The sequence below is a fragment of the Alternaria conjuncta genome (genome assembly GCF_024043145.1).
Source record: "Alternaria conjuncta strain BMP 0040 chromosome Unknown scaffold_4, whole genome shotgun sequence".
In the NCBI taxonomy this organism is placed as follows: domain Eukaryota; kingdom Fungi; phylum Ascomycota; class Dothideomycetes; order Pleosporales; family Pleosporaceae; genus Alternaria; species Alternaria conjuncta.
The window spans coordinates 1,436,750-1,454,142 of NW_026250093.1; the positions used below are offsets into that span (position 1 = coordinate 1,436,750).

A 17,393-nucleotide genomic window follows, 5' to 3' on the forward strand; every position below is an offset into this window, starting at 1 on the left:
ATGCTGTCGTACAAGTATGTCGGAAGTGTCAAGCAGGCGGATCATACCTGGGTTACAGCCCAGAAGAAGGCGAGGCGACCGTGGACAGAAGAGGGGAGTACCTTGATTACTGCAGACGCCGACCAGCCATTATCTACACAATATAGCAGTTTCTACAAAGCCCTGAAGTTGACTAGGAGCTATCCAGCGATGTAGCAGCCACCCATGGACTCGGGCGCCACAATTCGTCTCCTTCTCTTCTCGACCACTCGTCGACATGCATACCTCAAACAACCACTATGAATCTTCCATGAGGCTCTCGATTATCTTGTCCACCTCGTCGATAAGCGCACCGATCGCGTTCTTCCCGTTCTCGATCTTCGCTTTAACAACTGTAATCGATTGGTAGTCGATATGGAAGAAGATGCGGAGATACGCCGGACCGCTGGCTGCGGTACCGTTGACTGCGGTGGTGTTCAAGTTGCGGCTCATGATATACACATCGGTTGTTCCCGCCTTGGAGAGATCCTTGGACTGTTTGCTGACAATGATGGAGGCGATATTTTCTGACAGATCTCTTAGCTTTTGTTACTTACATGGGTGGAAGAAATAGCCAGTGGTGGGATTGCGCGTGCAACACAATCGACTTCAAGTATTGACAGCAATACCCTAGAGGAAAGATCGCTCCGAAAAGACTCAAAGACAGTTGTACTTACGAGCCAGCAATAAAACGTTCTTGGCTTCATTAGTGGCGTTCAAGAGACTGCTGGTGTCCCGAAAAGGTTGTAGCAGCTCTAGAATTCGGTACTCGAGGGTATGGTCAGAGACTGGGACGTTGAAGGCCTTGACGGAACTTTGCACTGGGCTATTGAAGGCGGCATCCTGGGGCCGCGGAGGCAGGGAGGAATAGTACTGATGAGGATATGGTGGCGTGTAGGAACTATGTGAGCCCGACATCATGTATATCGACATCGTGGGGTAGAGATTGTGCGCGGGGTAGTGAGAGTCTGGGTACGGTCAACCCTATATTTATATACCCTCGGAACTCTGCGTTACCGCCAAGGTGAGCTAAGAAGCTCGTGATGGAGTTGGGGCAGTATCTGACCCTTCATTGCTGTCGCAACCTTCGCGGCCGATAATTCACTCCAATCTCTCTTCGCCAGGATGACCACAACATTGACGCCATTGATACCATATCTGCATTCGGTATCACTCAGTTGATTATCACACTGGCAGTAATTAAGCGCTTGGTAAGCTGTTCGATTAGTTCTCGGGTGTTTGGTTGGAACCCGGTATACAAAACGGCCGACAAGAGTGGCATTCTACTGTCTACTCTACCACGTTCTAGATACTGTACATCTGTCATCCACCCGGAGAAACTATCTTGGACCATCTCCGCGCAGTAAATAGCTACCATTCCCCTCGTCATCACTAAGTGGCATCAACTCAGCTTTCCTGACGACTCTGAACAGAAACCCCGGATGAAAGACCGCCATAATAACCACCACCGCGAACATGAGCGCCGCATCGAAGACATACAAGTACGCCTCTGTCTGATACACCTTACTTTCTGGCCCTTCGATAAACTCCGCCAGCCGGAAAATGCTCCGAACAACGACAAGCACACTGACACTGTACAAAGCCCACATGTAGCGGCGCCACTTGACATGTGTTCGCCGTGACGTGCTGGTAGGCTCATTATTCAGCCTTCGATGAAACACCACCGCCATTAGGATGAAGAAGGCAAAAGCGACTAATTGCGTACCCAGTCCTGCGATGACGACGGTGGTTCCAGTCTTCACTCCGTCTGGGTCACCGGAAGCTTGCATCGCCGACCCCATGATCTGGCATACGAAGGATCCGATATCGATGATGACATATATCTTCGTAGTCCAGCGCGGGTTCATTACAGCGTGGTGCGTAGCATCGAGAGAGCGAATAAGGCGACCGAGCGTCATGTAGATGGTGGCTGCGAGAAGTGGTGCGGCCGCAAGGATAAGCATGAGTTGAAGGAGATAAGGGCTGCCTTGTCGGATATTCTTTGAGGACCAGGCGCGACCGTAGTAGCCGGCTGCTTCGCCTGTGGATCAAACTATCAGCGATGTGCTTTTCGGCGATGGGGTCAAGCACCGAGGTAACTGACCTACGCAGCCCAGAACGAATGGGATGAAGAACCAACTTCGTAATGGAATGAGCATGATGAGATGCGTCAGGCTGCCGATCGCGAATAGTATGAGAAATGTGTAGCCGGCGCCTGCTGAGGGCGTGTAAGGGTAAAGATCAAAGTCGGCTTCGCCTCTAGGAACGATATCGTGAGACGCCATCTGTGGATGTTGGGTCGATAACAGCCAGGGAAGATTTGGGGTAAGCAAGAAACAAAAGATTAAAGACAGAATGTGCACGAAGATGTAGTAGATGATGGAGCGAATGAAGATACCTTTCAAGACACGACTGCGCGCCGTTACTATATACACATCTTGACTCGGCGCATTTTTCGCATTCAACTCTTTCGTTCTCTTATCTCTCTCAAGCATTACTACAAGAGGCGCAGCGCCGCGCGGCATCTTTTGACACCATGCTTGGTTGTTTCGTGTTGGTCTGTGGGTCGCGTAACGAAAGAGAATACGCGCCGATACGCCTCGCGACACGCGAACACCCTACCACACCCATACCGTCCGCTCCATTCTGGTAATAGTAACTCTGGATGTTCAAGCACCTGAATTTCCCTTCACGAGCATCGTCAGACTCAATGGCTAACATGTTTAATGCAATTTTGGGCAATACCTAGGTATGCCAAAATGAGGCTAAACACGAAAACGGAGTCGATGGCGATATCTTCGCGGGATCTGATGCTAGCCTGCGAACATTGTTAATGCTAGATGTTCTTTGGATTGGTACTATCTTATACACAGAAACAACGTTGATACAGTTCCGAAAGCAACGGTGACCGAATGCGCCTAGAAGATGGCGATAACTCCAGGTGGACTTCCAATACCACCCCTAACGTGTAATGGAGCACTTGTCATGAAGAAAGTGTACCGGCCCATCTCCTTGCACCTATGACTGAGCTTCTCAAGATCCCACATCTCGCCGATAGCGGTACCCCAATGAACGAGAAGCCACTCGTGTAGGCACCATCCGTCGGTAAACTTTGGTGGCCATGCTTCAAAAGCGACGGTATCACCAGCGATCGCCGCGAGGTGACGGTCGTAAAGCCAACGTACTGTCTTCTCGTTTGCCTGAAGACCGATTGCGACACTATTGTCGCGAGTACCGCTCTTGCGCTCCGCCTCGTTCGCGTTGCTACAATCGTCAGTCAAATCTCTCAAAGTGGTAAGACAACATACTTGTGCCATCTTACGTATCCGCTACGAATCATCATAATATCTCCCTGCTTCAAAGTGGTACCCTGCCACTTCAGCGTCTCTTCAATCTCCTCGATAGGGATCTCGTGTCTCGACACCGCACTTGGTGCTTTCTTCCCGTTCTTCTCTTCATACCAACTAAGCCAGTCGCAAAGCACACCTCTTCCAACAATGCCACCTCTTTCGCACCACTTGTGCGTTCCGTTCGTGACGCTGTTCGCTGCCTCTTTATGCGAGAGACCGTTGTAATACATGCCGCTTGCTTGATGCGCGAAATGCTTCAAGCTATCCCACTGAGATCCAGCTTGAGTGTTGATGTGAAGTTCGTCATCGTTAGCACAGAACTCGGAGAAGTCCGCAAAATCGATTTGCTTTTGCTCGAGTTCTTTTCTGTTGAACCCTGGAAATTGCACGTTGTGTAGTTCCCAGTCAAGCTGGATGTGCTCGCCGGTAGTGATCTCTTTGGAGGCCGCTTTCACGACATCCGAGGTGAGAAGGTTGATAGCTGTCGCCTGTTAGATATACGATTGCTGTATGGGGTACAATTTGCTTTACTTCCGACTTCATCCTTTTGCCCGTCTTTGTCAAAGAACCCCCATATGCTGCCCTGTGGCATGCCCTCGACCTTCGGAAGGTCGTCAAACGCCGGGAATTTGTACTCTTGTTTCGCCATAGTCAATGTATCAATACTTTTGCTATCGTAGGTTATAAGATGTTACTCTACAAGACCCCAAAGTCACTTTGGAGAAGCTTGATATATGGGGCATTGTACACCGAGGTCAGTCCGGACCCCGCATCCAACGCTGATCCGCACCATGTGGACGCTTTCTTTGCTGTGGCTTCAATGACGTTGCAAATCATCATTTAGTGCGTCGCGTGAGTGTGCTAGTCATGAGCCGAAGCAGGGTGGTTGGTAGCCGGACCCGCTTCCGAAAGGTGGAGATAATGCTGATTATGGCACGCTTAGGTCATCCCTCCGTCCGGCATCCGAATAAAAGTCCACGCGCGACGGCACCATCGATTTGCTACGAAGACACCTTTCCAGCGACTACCCAAACTCGCTCAACTATCCTCTATATAACCATCTATTTCATCTTTTCGGTCGCTGTGGATAAGCCTGCGCACGCGGCCCAGCATATAGCTCACCTTCTTTGGGGTTTTCCACGGCCTCGTCGGAGAAGGAGCAATGCCCCGCTCCATTTGATTGCACTTCAACAACACCCCACATTAACTTCTTAACGGCAATTTCATCACCTCTTTCCTTGTCAGCGGTTGACAAGTGACAAGCTGCGCTCATGGCTGCACTACAACTGCCAACCAGATTGGTTCCTGGTCGCAAAGGAACGAATCCCACTCCGACGCCGACAATGAGAACGAGACTCGCAACGATGATCACAGATATCATGGCGATGCGAGAATAGCCGCATGTATATCGTACATCTGATGGCACACTATCACCGATCCCATAGAACTAATGTCATCGTCAGCTATCACACTAAGTTCAGAACATGTCCAGGTAAAGAGCCTACCTCTATGGCGGCAAAGAAGATGCTTTGTGATATCATCCAATGTAGCAATCCACTGATTGCCATAAGTGGTATTGCAAACCGATAAGGTAGCGACAAGAAGTAGGTTGATCTTTGCAACCCTCTCGGGGCGCTCGAAACCCTTAAACCCTTTCGAACGTATGAATACGATGACCATTCTTTTCCTAGCAGCATACACGTCAACAGACTGTTGCATGAGAAATAGATGATCGAAAGCACAACCTGTGGCACGTTGGCTATGAGAGTGTTGCCTATTATGGAGTCGACATTGTGTTCACGTGGATACTCGATTAGTGTCCGAGCGTCGATGGCACCAAAACCCAACGCAGCGAGATTGCGAAGGGAGTTACTTTTACCAGATCGGAGATGACGCAACCCGTAGGAAAGAAATCCTCCTACGGTTGCTATCGAGATCAGAAGCCTGGGGGATGTTAACGAATCTTTGCGATGGTAGAACGACGCGTGCGCACTTACACAGCGAAAGTGCTAATGCGACGGCTTAGAATTGTAGTATCTTTCCATCTATAGATTCGAAGCTTCCATCTCTTCGGTCCGGCAATGAAATTGTTTTTTGCACTTTCGATGTCCTTGGAGGAAGCGAGGCACATATTCCGAGTCCATGGATCCGGCTGTTTCAGGAATGAGAGCACAGCGTCACCCATCGTCATGAGTGGCTGCTCTTTAATGCGAAGAGCCAAATAGAAGATCGATATGGCCTTGATAAGATTCAGCCCTATCACCAGCGACGCGATGGGAATGCTCCAGAGAACTCGACACTTTGAGTCTTTCCTTTCACGCAAACAGTACTGTATGGGGCCTCTCATGTGGGAGAACCCAGACACACTCACGAGGTAGCCAATATCTCCTGTTATGGTCCAGTTCCGTGCAGAGCCTCTGATGTCGTCTACTACTGCGTCGCATGACTTGTCCACATCCGTATGGCCCGAACAAATCCACTCGAAAGTATCCTGTGGAAAATATTCCCAAGCACTTGTGAGCGAGTGAGTCCAGAAAACTCCCGAGTTTTCGTTATTCTTGTAGTCGTCGTCTACCCCTTCAGTTTGATTTGCCCATACAATGTCATCAGACTTAGCCACTAAAAGTAGATCGCCTCTATGCGTTTGCAGGGTTGTTGCGTATGCGTCAATGCAATCCAAGTTATCGAGCCTCTCGAACCGGCTTTCTTGGATCCTTTGGTGTATCTCCCTGGTGAAGGCGAAGTCGGAGCCATTGATAGGACTCACACAGCCCAGACATTCAGCGCTGTCAACAAAGTTTTGTCTGACCCCGTAAACTTCGTAACTGTATGCTGCAAGAGACAGATACACGACCGAGTTGTAACTTCACATGTTAGTGTAATATAGGTTCTGGCTTCGACTCAATACTTACAAGAGATGTAGAGGTAGCGACGAGAGCGCTAGGGCTGACCAAAGAAGTACGCGCTTCTTGCTGATGCGACGTAGATTTCGAACGCTTAGGACACCTACATCCATCCATTGGCCTCGAGAGTGGGCGACGTTGATATCCATTCTGGTTGGAGAAGATAGACACTGCATAGCGTAATTCGATGAAGACAACAGAATTGTACTCAAGAAGTTGATGATGACATGAAGGACTGCGTTGATCTTACGCGCACGATCACAGTCCCCTCTGAATAATACACCGCTATCAGTATTGGCAGCCCATGCTATAGTAGCGATCAGATTTATGAGAAAGACTATGGCGGCTGCGATCGCGCAGTTGAGGGCGCCGAATCTCCAACCTTTGGTGAATGTATCTCTGGGCTTTTTCAAAGGTTCGGAGTGCGGCATCTGCATGTGGGTAAGGTGTTGTAGTTCCGATGCTGTGATATCGTCATTTACCGGATGGCGTTTGCGATGCTTGTACTTTGTAGAGAAGAAGCCGAACATGATGATGATGAACTCCACGGATCGTATGAGCGTTCTGAAAGATCTCATAGCAGCCATCTATGCATGTATTTGTACTGGTGTTTGTCCGCCCTGCCAAGACCCACGCCTCGTAAGCAGAATGGGGGCGGCGGAGGATTGTTCATTATTGGTGCTCCCTGGTACCGGTCAGGGTGGTCTCACTCAGCTCATCAGTCCACGTGAAGCCGCCCGGTTCATCGTGACCAGACCTTCTAGTGGTGCCGTCCGCCTAGATCCCGCCACGGCTTTACCGGCTTTAAAAGTTACGCCCAGTCGCAACATAGGTTACGTGTCAGAAGGCGGCTTCGACTCAGATGCGCTTTTGCAATCAACCAGTCACCTAGTTACACGCTTGCTCTGGTTTTGAAGGTTCTCGCGATGTATCTTCTGTTAAGGCGCAGAGCCCCCAAGCGCTTAGAAAGCTGGGCTGGAAGCTCATCTCATTTAATACGAGATGAATGTTGGCCAACGTGCGCAATGCATTGCGCAGGGAAACATCTTCACTAGGTTACCTGGGTAGCGTTGTTGGTCGAACGGCATGACTTGTCATGTCAATGGTTTGCGACGATCTCGAAGCGCGTCGCTGCTGAGCAGGCGCGACGGGTTGTGCAGATGGCACTAGCTCATGAGGCTCTGTCGGTGTCATTGGTGGTTTGAGGTCTTACTTGAGTGAGATAACAGTTCGGATCGAAGCGAGAGAGATAGTGGCTGTTGATAAGACCTCGTGGTCATCGAACGTAGATGCTGTTGGTATGACTGCTGGCACGGCGCGTGGGTGGTAAGGGGGCAGATTGTTTTGTATTAGCTCCAGGGCTCCGACGCGTCCGCTCGCTAGCCCGATTTGGACATCCGAAGCAAAGAGTGAACGCGATAGCTTCTGGCTGGAAACGTCTTTGAATACTTCGAACTCATAAGATACAGGATATGTGGCAGGTTTCCAAGATGCGCCGCGCCTTCTAGACGGTCGGGCCAACGCGTCATCAATCCCCAACCACACTTTCCGCATTTCCGGGCAGGCGTAAGCCAAGCCAACCTACCCCGCCAGCAGCTGAATCGCAAACCTGTGGTTGTTGCTCATACACATCCTTACCTAACTTGCCCCCTCTATACCGTAACATGGCCGAACTAATATCAGGCATCTCGAAGCTCAATCCCTTCGCGAAGAAGGAAGTCGATGATGAGGAGAAGGGCGATTTTGTCGACGCGGGAACTGTAGCGGGCGGCGGTCACGCCGCAAGGCAGTCGCATATCACCAAGGACAAACTACGTGTCAGCGAAGCGCTCAAGAGCTTCCTAGTCAAGGAAGGTGTTTTGCAGGAGTCCGAGGCTGGATTGAAAAGTGAAGAGCCGACTACGGCGTTGCGAGAATTGCTCGACAAGAGTCACATCAACGTCCCACCAGAGGCTATCGACAGGAACCATCCACTCCCCGAATACTTCATCAGCTCATCTCATAACACATATCTGATGGCTCATCAACTCTTTGGCGAATCGCATGCTTCTGCGTACGAGATCGCGTTGCATACTGGGTCGCGTTGCGTCGAGATCGACGCCTGGGACAACGACGACAACAAGGAAGAGCCGAAGGTCACGCACGGGTTCACGCTCGTGTCTAATATTCCCTTCCGCCAAGTATGCGAGACCATCCGCGATGTCGTCGACAAAGAAGCTGCCAGTGAAAAGAATGCTGCACCTATCATGATCTCCCTAGAGAACCATTGCGACGCGCACGGGCAGCTTCGCCTCGCACAGATCATGCAAGAAGTCCTCGGCCCCCGACTCCTCAGCAAGGCCATCCGAGACAAGGGCACACGCGAACAAGACGACCCCAGCAAGCATGAGCATGTCACCCTCGCTGAGCTTGGAAATAAAGTGGCGGTCATCGTAGAGTACCATCTGCCGAACGAAGAGGAGAGTAGCAGCAGTGATTCGAGTTCGGACGAAGAGGAACAGAAGCAAGCTCGCCAAGAGTATGATGCGAAAAAGAAGGCTGCTAATGCTGGTACTATTGTCCCTGAACTGGCCGAGCTAGGAGTATATGCTCAATCAGTCAAGCCTGTCAACAACTCTTGGTTTGAAGCGGAGCTTGAGAACGCACCACATCACCAACTCATCAACGTGTCGGAGTCAGGTCTGAAAGCGCATCTTCCCGCCAATAGCGCCAAGATAGCAAGACACAATGCGCATCATTTGATGCGCGTCTACCCCAAAGGAACTCGCATTTCTTCGAAGAATCTTGCGCCGGTACCATTTTGGGGCATTGGCGCCCAGATCTGCGCTCTAAATTGGCAAACCTTTGGCGCAAGCTCACAAATCAACGAAGCGCTCTTTGCCGGCTCTGGTGGCTACGTACTTAAACCAGCTGCGCTACGTGCTGGTGGCTCGGGTAACCTCAGCACCGGACGCCGGAAGAAACTTCGCTTGCACGTTGCTGGCGCTACAGACGTTCCCCTACCCAATGACCGCGAACATGAAGACATCAAGCCTTACTTGACATGCACACTCGTTCATCCTAACGACATGAACAATCTGCCACCAAAGCGCAAGACTGCTCCTTACAAGCCCCACAAATTGACCGGTTTCATGCACAAGGACAACTCGCCCGCAAACGATCCTATCTGGAAAGACGTCTTGGAGTGGGAGTATGAGGATAATGAACTGACATTCCTGCGCCTGTTGATCAAGAGTGACGACAGTTTCTCTCGCAACCCCATCTTCGCCGTTGCCGCGGTGAGACTGATGTACGTTACACCTGGTTGGAACTTCATTCGGATGCTGGATCTTGGCGGACACGAGACCACATGCACATTGCTCGTCAGATTCGAGCAACTAGACCTATAGGAGTGGTGGGCCGGGAGTGAGTATGAGAGTGATGAGCCTGGAGACTGCGGGAGAGGCTGGTTGTGTAAAGTCGCCAAAGTGCGCGAGAAGTTGTGCGGTGACGGAGGAAGATTCTGAGCATTCCATTACTATCCTAAACTTCCTACAGCATCGGATTCAATTCTAATGAAGTGTTTTCGGTTGCATGCTTCTGCCCCTCGGCATCATAGCCCGAGGTTTTCTCCGAGGCTTGCAGATCTCTGCAGAATCCTGCAGATCCTTGCACTCACGACCCCAGACCCTGAAGGTTCGACTCTACCAGCTACAGTAGTGAGCACACAGCCGCTCACTAACACCCGTTAATCTCCACTTCTCGAAACATGCCAAAAAAACGCCCGAATGCGAACACGGACGCAAGCACCTTGCTCCCGCGCCGAATTGAGAGATACTTCCGTGGCGCGCCCATCCCGCATGTTAGCTTCGTACCTAGCTCGTGATGTCAGCGCCAGTATCTTGACCCCTACCAGCCCACCCCTCAGTACACCAACACGTGTTCGCGCTCGTCCCGTATCACCAAGCGATGCCCACGCTGCACACGTGCAGAATGACAGGGACGGCCCGTCGCGATACAGTGGGAGTGATTATACCACCTACATCTGGTGGTGCGTTGCTGTAGGCTCAGTCGATGCAGGGGGTAAAGGGGTAACTCTATCAGTGCAAACCTGTGTATACACAATCGAGACTTCTGCGTGGGTGGGTGGACAGTGAGCGAATCGGAACAACAGACCAAGCGATAGCCTCTTTACTAGCGCACCTACAGCGTATGCGTGCACTCACGAACCGGTTTCTGCTTCCCATGGCCTGCCTGATCTGCACGATACCACACTTCTATGCGCATGGGGTCCCATAGCGCGGGTGATGGACGATCCAGCCTGAAAGGTGAAAAAGCAAAAGCGCAGGAAAAGCATACATGCACCGATTGGGTCAACAGTGTTGCTGCTGTGAGCGCTAGAAGCGATACCTTCGTTTAAACATTAGAGTGCGCAACGCGACCTATTACAACTTGTACTGCGGTAAAAGACTCCAAGAAAGAAAAGATGGGCTTGACAAAGACTCAGACCTTTTCTCCGCTACTAGATCCGTTCTTTTCGGTTTCCGCAACATACCCCTCTTTCGCTTCTCGATCTCGAATAACGACTGCATGACCTGAAGTGATGCCTTCTTGCTCCAGAATGTGGTTTGGCACTACCGCGCCCTCCTCGGCACGATTGTAGTTGGTGTCTGTTATGTGATAGAATCCCAGGTAGTAGAAACTCGCGATACCCATCAAGTAAAATAGCAAGATGCCGCCTGCCTCGGCGATGAACGGGATTTTGATGCTGTCGAGACCGAAGCAGATTGCTTCTCCTGCGCCGAGCACGCCGCGAAAGACGCCGACATAATGTGTGAGCTTCTGGGGGGAGTTCGTGAGGGCACCAATCCAGTAGTAGACTATGTTGTGCCACAACTGTGAGAAGACCCAGTTTAGCATAAAAAGGAAAAACACCCAACCGAATTTGAGCTCGTCCCAGTCTGTAGGGTTGGTGGGCGGATTGTTGCGATCATAGTTGCGGGTGCGAATCTAGATGACGTTAGGACGCAATGGCGGGTAATGGACTTCGAGGCATACCATTTCCCAGACCCATGCAATTACTAGAGGTATACACACGCCAGTCAGACCGATGAGTCCGCGCTTGCGACGACCCCACCCAGGGTAGTCAAGAACATACTGCAAGATCCACCCTGCTGGTATTTGCATAACGACAGCGATGAACGAAAGCAGTGAACGGGTGCGGAGGTTGTTATTGAAGGCTATGAACGTGTGAGCGGTATCTTGACGAGTGCTCGAAGACCTACCATTGACCGATCCACTGTACACCAAGAATCCCTCTGCTGGCAAGAACGCGGGTAGCATCATAAGAAGAACAGGGTCTGTGAAGACCCGCAAGTTGGATCTCAACTCCTCCCAAGCTCCTCTTGGGCGATCAACAGCAACGACGGAGCCATCATCTCTCGTAAGCTTGTGTGGCCGAAGCAAAGCCAGACATAGCAGCCCGCCGATGACCATAATCGTGATGAAGGCGATGTACACTGATCGTGGTACGCCAGCAACAGTGTCCGATTTTCTGTTGATGATGACCGGAATGATGCCACTAATGACGGACCCGAGCGCTTGCATGTTCATCAAGATGGTCGCATAAGACCCCTTTTCTCTTTCTTCCGGATATCCTGTCGCAACATAGCCCGCAGTGATAAAGACCATACCTGCGCCAATGCCGATGATAGGGCCAGCGGCATAAGGGTAGCCCGTCTTACCCGTCTCATCGTAATACCAGAGAGACCCAACGTACACAGCGTAGGTCTGGACGCCAATGCACATTGTCAGACCGGGCCCGAGCTTATTCAGGATTGAGCCGCCAAAAGAGGACGAGAAGAACCAAACTGCGGTATGATCAGTATGCGTCGTCCTCTTAGATTGTGAATGATCGTGTACCTGCACATAATGTCGCATTTACAACCTGAACTACTTGCGCTGAGTCCGGCTTCCCACCACCCGCTCCAAGAAGGTTGAGCGCAACGTAGATGCCCGCTGAAGAGCCAACACCGAGACCAGCAATCAGCATCTGCACCCACGGTCCATGGTAACGAAACTGGGGGAGGGCCAGGAACCCCATGACGTCGCACGTCAGCTCTTCCGGGAAGAACAACGCAATGCAAAGGCAAGATGGAAGAAGGATGGATAACTTCAAGTGCGGAGGTGAACGTTACACTAACAAACAGACGGGCCGAGGAGGCGTGCGAAGGGTTTAAACTTTAAGCCATCCATGACTGCGCCTCGATGAGAACCATAAGAATCAAGAGTGGGCGCAAAGCGCTAACCCACAGCACAAACTCACACCCTCAGTACGAGGCGACCAAGGGCTGGATGCAGCGTCCACCGATAGATAGTACCACGTCAGAAACCGCCAGGGTCCTGACGCATGGTGTTCAAGGCCCCATGCATTCATCTGGCTTCTTTTGGCATTAATCTTCGTTAGCATCCAAGTGGCTTCGAAAGCTAATGCGCAGTGTGCTTACCGACGAACCAAAACTCCGTGATAGCGGCTGGCCAGATGCTAGCGTCAGGTTCCCGTACTGGGCTAGCTGACTCGCTAGGGGCGGCCCTCAACCCGTGAAGAGAGCTGGTGGCCTAGGCCAAGGAAAAAGAAATTGGAGAGCGTTGGAGTGCATTGGAGGTGCATTGGAGAACTCAAGTCCCGTGCTGAGCGCTGCACCTCACGGGAAAAGGAAGTTGGGGTTGCTGTGTGAAGACAGGGCTTAGGTGGAGAAGAGCATGCACATGCATGAGCAGATTTGTGACAGAATGTGCAAGCTTTCGGAAAATTGAGTTGTGGTGCGTTTGACGTTGCATAAAGTTGCTGAAACTGGGTTCATTAACGCTCCGAGAGCTGCTCCACCGTGGAGTGCGCTACGCAGCCGCCGTCAGCAAAACTACGACACCGAGCGTACGGATCCGATTGTCACGAAGGCACTCGTGTCCAGTGCGATGGAATCCCACAGACGGGCCGGCCCTCTGGCTGCCGTTGAATTAATCCCAGACCTGCCGACAACTCACGTTAATGCGCTTGGTTCCCATATAGCCCTTCCACTTCTTGTAAGTCTTCTCTTCAGCTGCCGTAGAACCAGGTGTGCCAGCTGGCCAGTTTGCAAGGTAATCTGGGCATGTGCTTGGTATTGAACGCGCCATCGCATGCCAAGCCCAACGAGCGTTGCCAGTGAGATGCACAACGTCGCCACTGTGGACTCGAATCGCAACGCTTCGTGGAGCATTCTCACCTTCCCCGTCATCTTCCCCTCGAGCCATGATGAAGATTCCATCGCATCCGACGCTGAAGCTCGCTAGCGCACGTTGACACTGCTCGCTGACGTCGCGATGCACAGGCATGAAATCCTTGGCTGAGTACATCAAAACCACGCCAGATTCAGGCCGGATATGTGGGAAAAGACCCGTCACAAGCGTTGATAGATCTTCTGGAAATGGCGTCGCATGCTTTGCGTAACTACGCGTTGGCCAATCGTATTGCTCGCCGAGGGTCAGCCAACGAAGCTTGGTGTACAAGAATTGCTCGTTGTTCAGAGATTTCAACTTGTCCGGAAGCTTTGGGGTCAGGCAGTCATCCGGATCTGACCGTTGGCGAAGGAAGAAGGAACTATCAAACCGCAGTCCATCTGACGTTGGTTTCGGGGGGTATGGTATGTCATAGTCCGCCTGGAGGTTGATCTTATGGCCTGGATCTGCTAGGTCTCTGTGCATCAGACATGACGTGAAAAGAACTTGCGTCTCAGGTGGGAGGAGCCCAGAGATGACTTGAAGGCCGGGGAAGTCACGATGCTCGAAGATCTGTGCGTCTTGTGCAGGTACAGAGAGTGGTTTGCCCCTTGCATACGCCTGGCAAGCAGCGTCAATCTGAGCCGCTGGGATGATGCCTGCGGGGCGCCAGATATCTTTGCGTTCTTCACTGAACTCATCGCGTTTACTAAGATCGAATATGTTTGGATCGGTATCAAGGTCGGCCTTGCGCATGCTTTGATATCGCCAATGCTCTTTCTGAATAAATTGTGGCGGGGTAGCATGGGTGTCATGATGCACCGAGCCCTTCTGCCATGATCGTCAGCCAGACCCGTTTAATTCGAAAGGGTGACATACGAACACGCTCAGTGGCATCCGTAGACAGATCCATAGCCGCGGCAGGACGGTAGAGGTATGGCCGGGCGAGGGGGCGTATCGGCACCTGGATCAATTGAGGCTTCCTTAATGGGAAATACAGCCGTTCCAGAAGTCGCATCAATTGCGATCGATCGCAGAGAGTTCGCAGAGATAAGGTCAATACACGGGCTGCACGAGTAGCATCACGAGTGGCCAGACGGCCAGACCCAAGAAAAGATCGAGTGAAAGTCGGCCCGTGCGGCGGCTTATCGATAAGCTGTCTAGCGTCTTCCGCAATTGTCCGTCCACGCCGGCGGGTAAAGAAGTCAAAACATGCCACAAGCACATTCGAGAAGGCGCTCTATGTTTGTCGCCATGGTCTGCTAACTAATCAGTAAAGTTTCTCTTCGATCTATCGAGGAGATTAGGATGCTCTCACTCGCCACTTTCGACCCACACGGCGAAGTGCGACTCACAATTCACAATCTGGCATCATGGCCGACTGCGGGAAGTCAGCCTCGAGGCCTTTGAGAATACATCTTCGTGCGGAAGGTGGATTTATACGAGGATGTATGCATTTTCAATTCAGCCGCATAGTTACCAACGCGCTTGAAACCCTCGTAAAACCTAACTCTCTTTTGATGGAGACGAATGCGACATGACTAGTGACATGATAGTGTAGGTATTTGGCAGACCTTATGAAAGAAGTACCTCTAAACATTTCCGTGGAATGGACATATAACGCAACAGCTTCTTGCGACTACCAGGGCATTCTTCCTCAATCTGATGCGACAAACACATGTTCCGGGTAGCTACGCAAATAACGTACCGACAAAAAGCCCGTGTAGCCAGTGTAGCCAGTGCTACCATGCCCATATCGTAATCCACGTCTGACACCCGTCGAAATATCCATTTCCAACAAGATATGCCAAAGACAGCGATGGGGCCCCTCGAGCAACGCATCTTTAATCTCCTTTGGCCACACCGACCTCCTACAAAAGACGATGCGGATATGAACCGACAGATCGAGATAGTCGCTAGTAAGCATCGAAGCCCCAACTACGGTCGTCGCTCTGACATTTACCCAACAGACAACCTCGCATTTATCGTTCGCTGGACTCTCACACCCATCGGTCATGAAGTAGATTTTGTGGTATCGATTCCGGTTGCGCTGGAAACTGTGCTGGCCGTCTATATACATGCGTGCGGAAGAAGCGAACGTATTCTTAGTGCATCAGCGGATACAGGCGAGTGTATTATTGGGGAGTTGGAAGAAGCCATTAGTAGCTTTATGGCTGAGCATGGCTTGTAGTCGTGCCGATAGGTATCGTTCGACGTGTGTGATGGTAGCGCGTGAAACTTGTGGACTAAGGAGCTGAGATGTGAGACATCAGCATGATTTCGGGTGCTGGGGCAAAAGTGGTCTATGTATACATGAGCGTTAGTACATGGCGCATGAAAGCTGTGAGATTGTAGATGGGAGTGGCGGGTGTACTAGGGACAGGTAGCTGCTACGAAGTCGAGCTACATAGGTACTTGTGAGGCGCTTCATGTCTTGTGATAGGTACCTCGATCTTTATGGACTGGATCGCGAGCCCTCAACGTGAAGCGCAGTCGTCATGGCGGACGACGGCTTTTCCGTGAGGATGATTGTACGAGTAGTTGGAATGGGCGCGGTGGTGTAGATGCGAGTCTTCGTTCAGTGTCGACAACGATCTTGATATCGATCCGCAAAAGGTACCGGTGTTGACGCTTCGTAATTTGGTAGGCATCACAGCAATGTAGTGGTTCCATGAGAAGAAGGCTCCAATGCAATGTGATCGGGACAAGGCTGGAGCGCGTAGCAAAACAGCCCAACGCGGCACAGCCTCGCGTATGGGGGCCACAATACCATTGCGACCAACAAAACAACGGCGCTAGGCAGCCACGCGTAGGCATTGTGACACACAAAAATCTAGACGCATTCTTCTCTACCGATATACCGCAAGCTAACAAGTAACGCAAAGCACAGCTTTTAGTCCCTAATACCACGTCGCTCTACCCTCAACCAAACGTCCGGTGTCATGTCGCTCATACACATGGTTCGTATACATGAAGGGTGCTGAAGGAAGCTTCACACTACCTCACCCCATTCAGCCGCTTCTCAGACGCCGCCACTCCGTTCGTCCTTGCCCTCCGTTGCTCCGCTTCATCCTCGTAAACCTCGAATGCTACGACGCATGTGCACGCCGCGGCGGACGATTCACGGGCACCTCCGTCCCGTATATTTTCGGTCAATTCGACCGCGTACGAGTTTGTGAGAAGCCTGACAACCTGGGGGGAATCGACGGGGAGAGAGCATGCTTCGCTCAGTTTGCGGTGGCGCGTACAACCCGTGTGGTATACAGGAGGCTCGACTATGAGAGGTCAGTACCTTCTGAGTCGAACCGGTGGTAGGTCACTGTTACCTCCGTTCGTTTCAGTGTTGGTCTGGTGTTCTTCTGTGTTGGCCCACATCCCAACAAAGGTCAGGTCACTACTATGAGTCCTGACAGCAGTACCAGTAGATCTGTTACCGTTTGCTTGGGCAGTGCCGTGCTGATGAAGTGATGATGAGAGAGGTTCTTGGGCATTCTGCTGAGAAGAGCCAAGGGTAGCCACGGCCGAGGTCACGGCCACTGGTGCCGAGGAAGCCATCTTGTTCAGTCAAGCAGTAGTATAGTTGTAGAAGGTTTGTCAACTACATTCCAACAGCCGCCCGCAAGGTGCTACTTATACTTTGGCTGCCATGCCATTTGCTAGGGTGTAGTGAGCCAGTCTCCGCGTGTGAGACAAGTGCTAGTTGCGCAGCGCCTCAAGCAGAACTTTGACAGACAGCACATAGCCAGGATGACTCGAATCATTCACTTCATCTCTCATTCGCAATGCCGCTTAGCCGTATCTAGAAGGTTTTCTTACTTGCCTCGTTTGCGCGGAAGCGGGAAGATAGCCACTGCATGCTCTTGTACCCATGGGGCAAGAGTAGAAG

The 17,393-nt window shown here is 51.4% G+C and overlaps 5 protein-coding genes across 5 annotated transcripts; 1 reads left to right on the plus strand and 4 right to left on the minus strand.

The window, feature by feature from the left end:
* Positions 1 to 276: 276 nt before the first annotated feature.
* J4E85_003330 (uncharacterized protein) lies at positions 277 to 951 on the minus strand (the record flags this gene model as incomplete). Its single annotated transcript, XM_051467598.1, has 2 exons — positions 277 to 554; positions 696 to 951. 2 exons carry the CDS (start codon positions 949 to 951, stop codon positions 277 to 279), a joined length of 534 nt encoding a protein of 177 aa, XP_051328757.1.
* A 1,985-nt stretch (positions 952 to 2,936) lies between these two features.
* On the minus strand, positions 2,937 to 4,017 carry J4E85_003331 (uncharacterized protein; the record flags this gene model as incomplete). Its single annotated transcript, XM_051467599.1, has 3 exons — positions 2,937 to 3,282; positions 3,327 to 3,849; positions 3,900 to 4,017. The coding sequence occupies 3 exons, from the start codon at positions 4,015 to 4,017 to the stop codon at positions 2,937 to 2,939; spliced, it is 987 nt and encodes a 328-aa protein (XP_051328758.1).
* A 3,918-nt stretch (positions 4,018 to 7,935) lies between these two features.
* On the plus strand, positions 7,936 to 9,660 carry J4E85_003332 (uncharacterized protein; the record flags this gene model as incomplete). Its single annotated transcript, XM_051467600.1, has 1 exon — positions 7,936 to 9,660. The coding sequence occupies one exon, from the start codon at positions 7,936 to 7,938 to the stop codon at positions 9,658 to 9,660; it is 1,725 nt and encodes a 574-aa protein (XP_051328759.1).
* A 1,093-nt stretch (positions 9,661 to 10,753) lies between these two features.
* Positions 10,754 to 12,353, minus strand: J4E85_003333 (uncharacterized protein; the record flags this gene model as incomplete). Its single annotated transcript, XM_051467601.1, has 4 exons — positions 10,754 to 11,260; positions 11,309 to 11,490; positions 11,536 to 12,120; positions 12,173 to 12,353. 4 exons carry the CDS (start codon positions 12,351 to 12,353, stop codon positions 10,754 to 10,756), a joined length of 1,455 nt encoding a protein of 484 aa, XP_051328760.1.
* A 914-nt stretch (positions 12,354 to 13,267) lies between these two features.
* Positions 13,268 to 14,525, minus strand: J4E85_003334 (uncharacterized protein; the record flags this gene model as incomplete). Its single annotated transcript, XM_051467602.1, has 2 exons — positions 13,268 to 14,338; positions 14,391 to 14,525. The coding sequence occupies 2 exons, from the start codon at positions 14,523 to 14,525 to the stop codon at positions 13,268 to 13,270; spliced, it is 1,206 nt and encodes a 401-aa protein (XP_051328761.1).
* Positions 14,526 to 17,393: the final 2,868 nt, after the last annotated feature.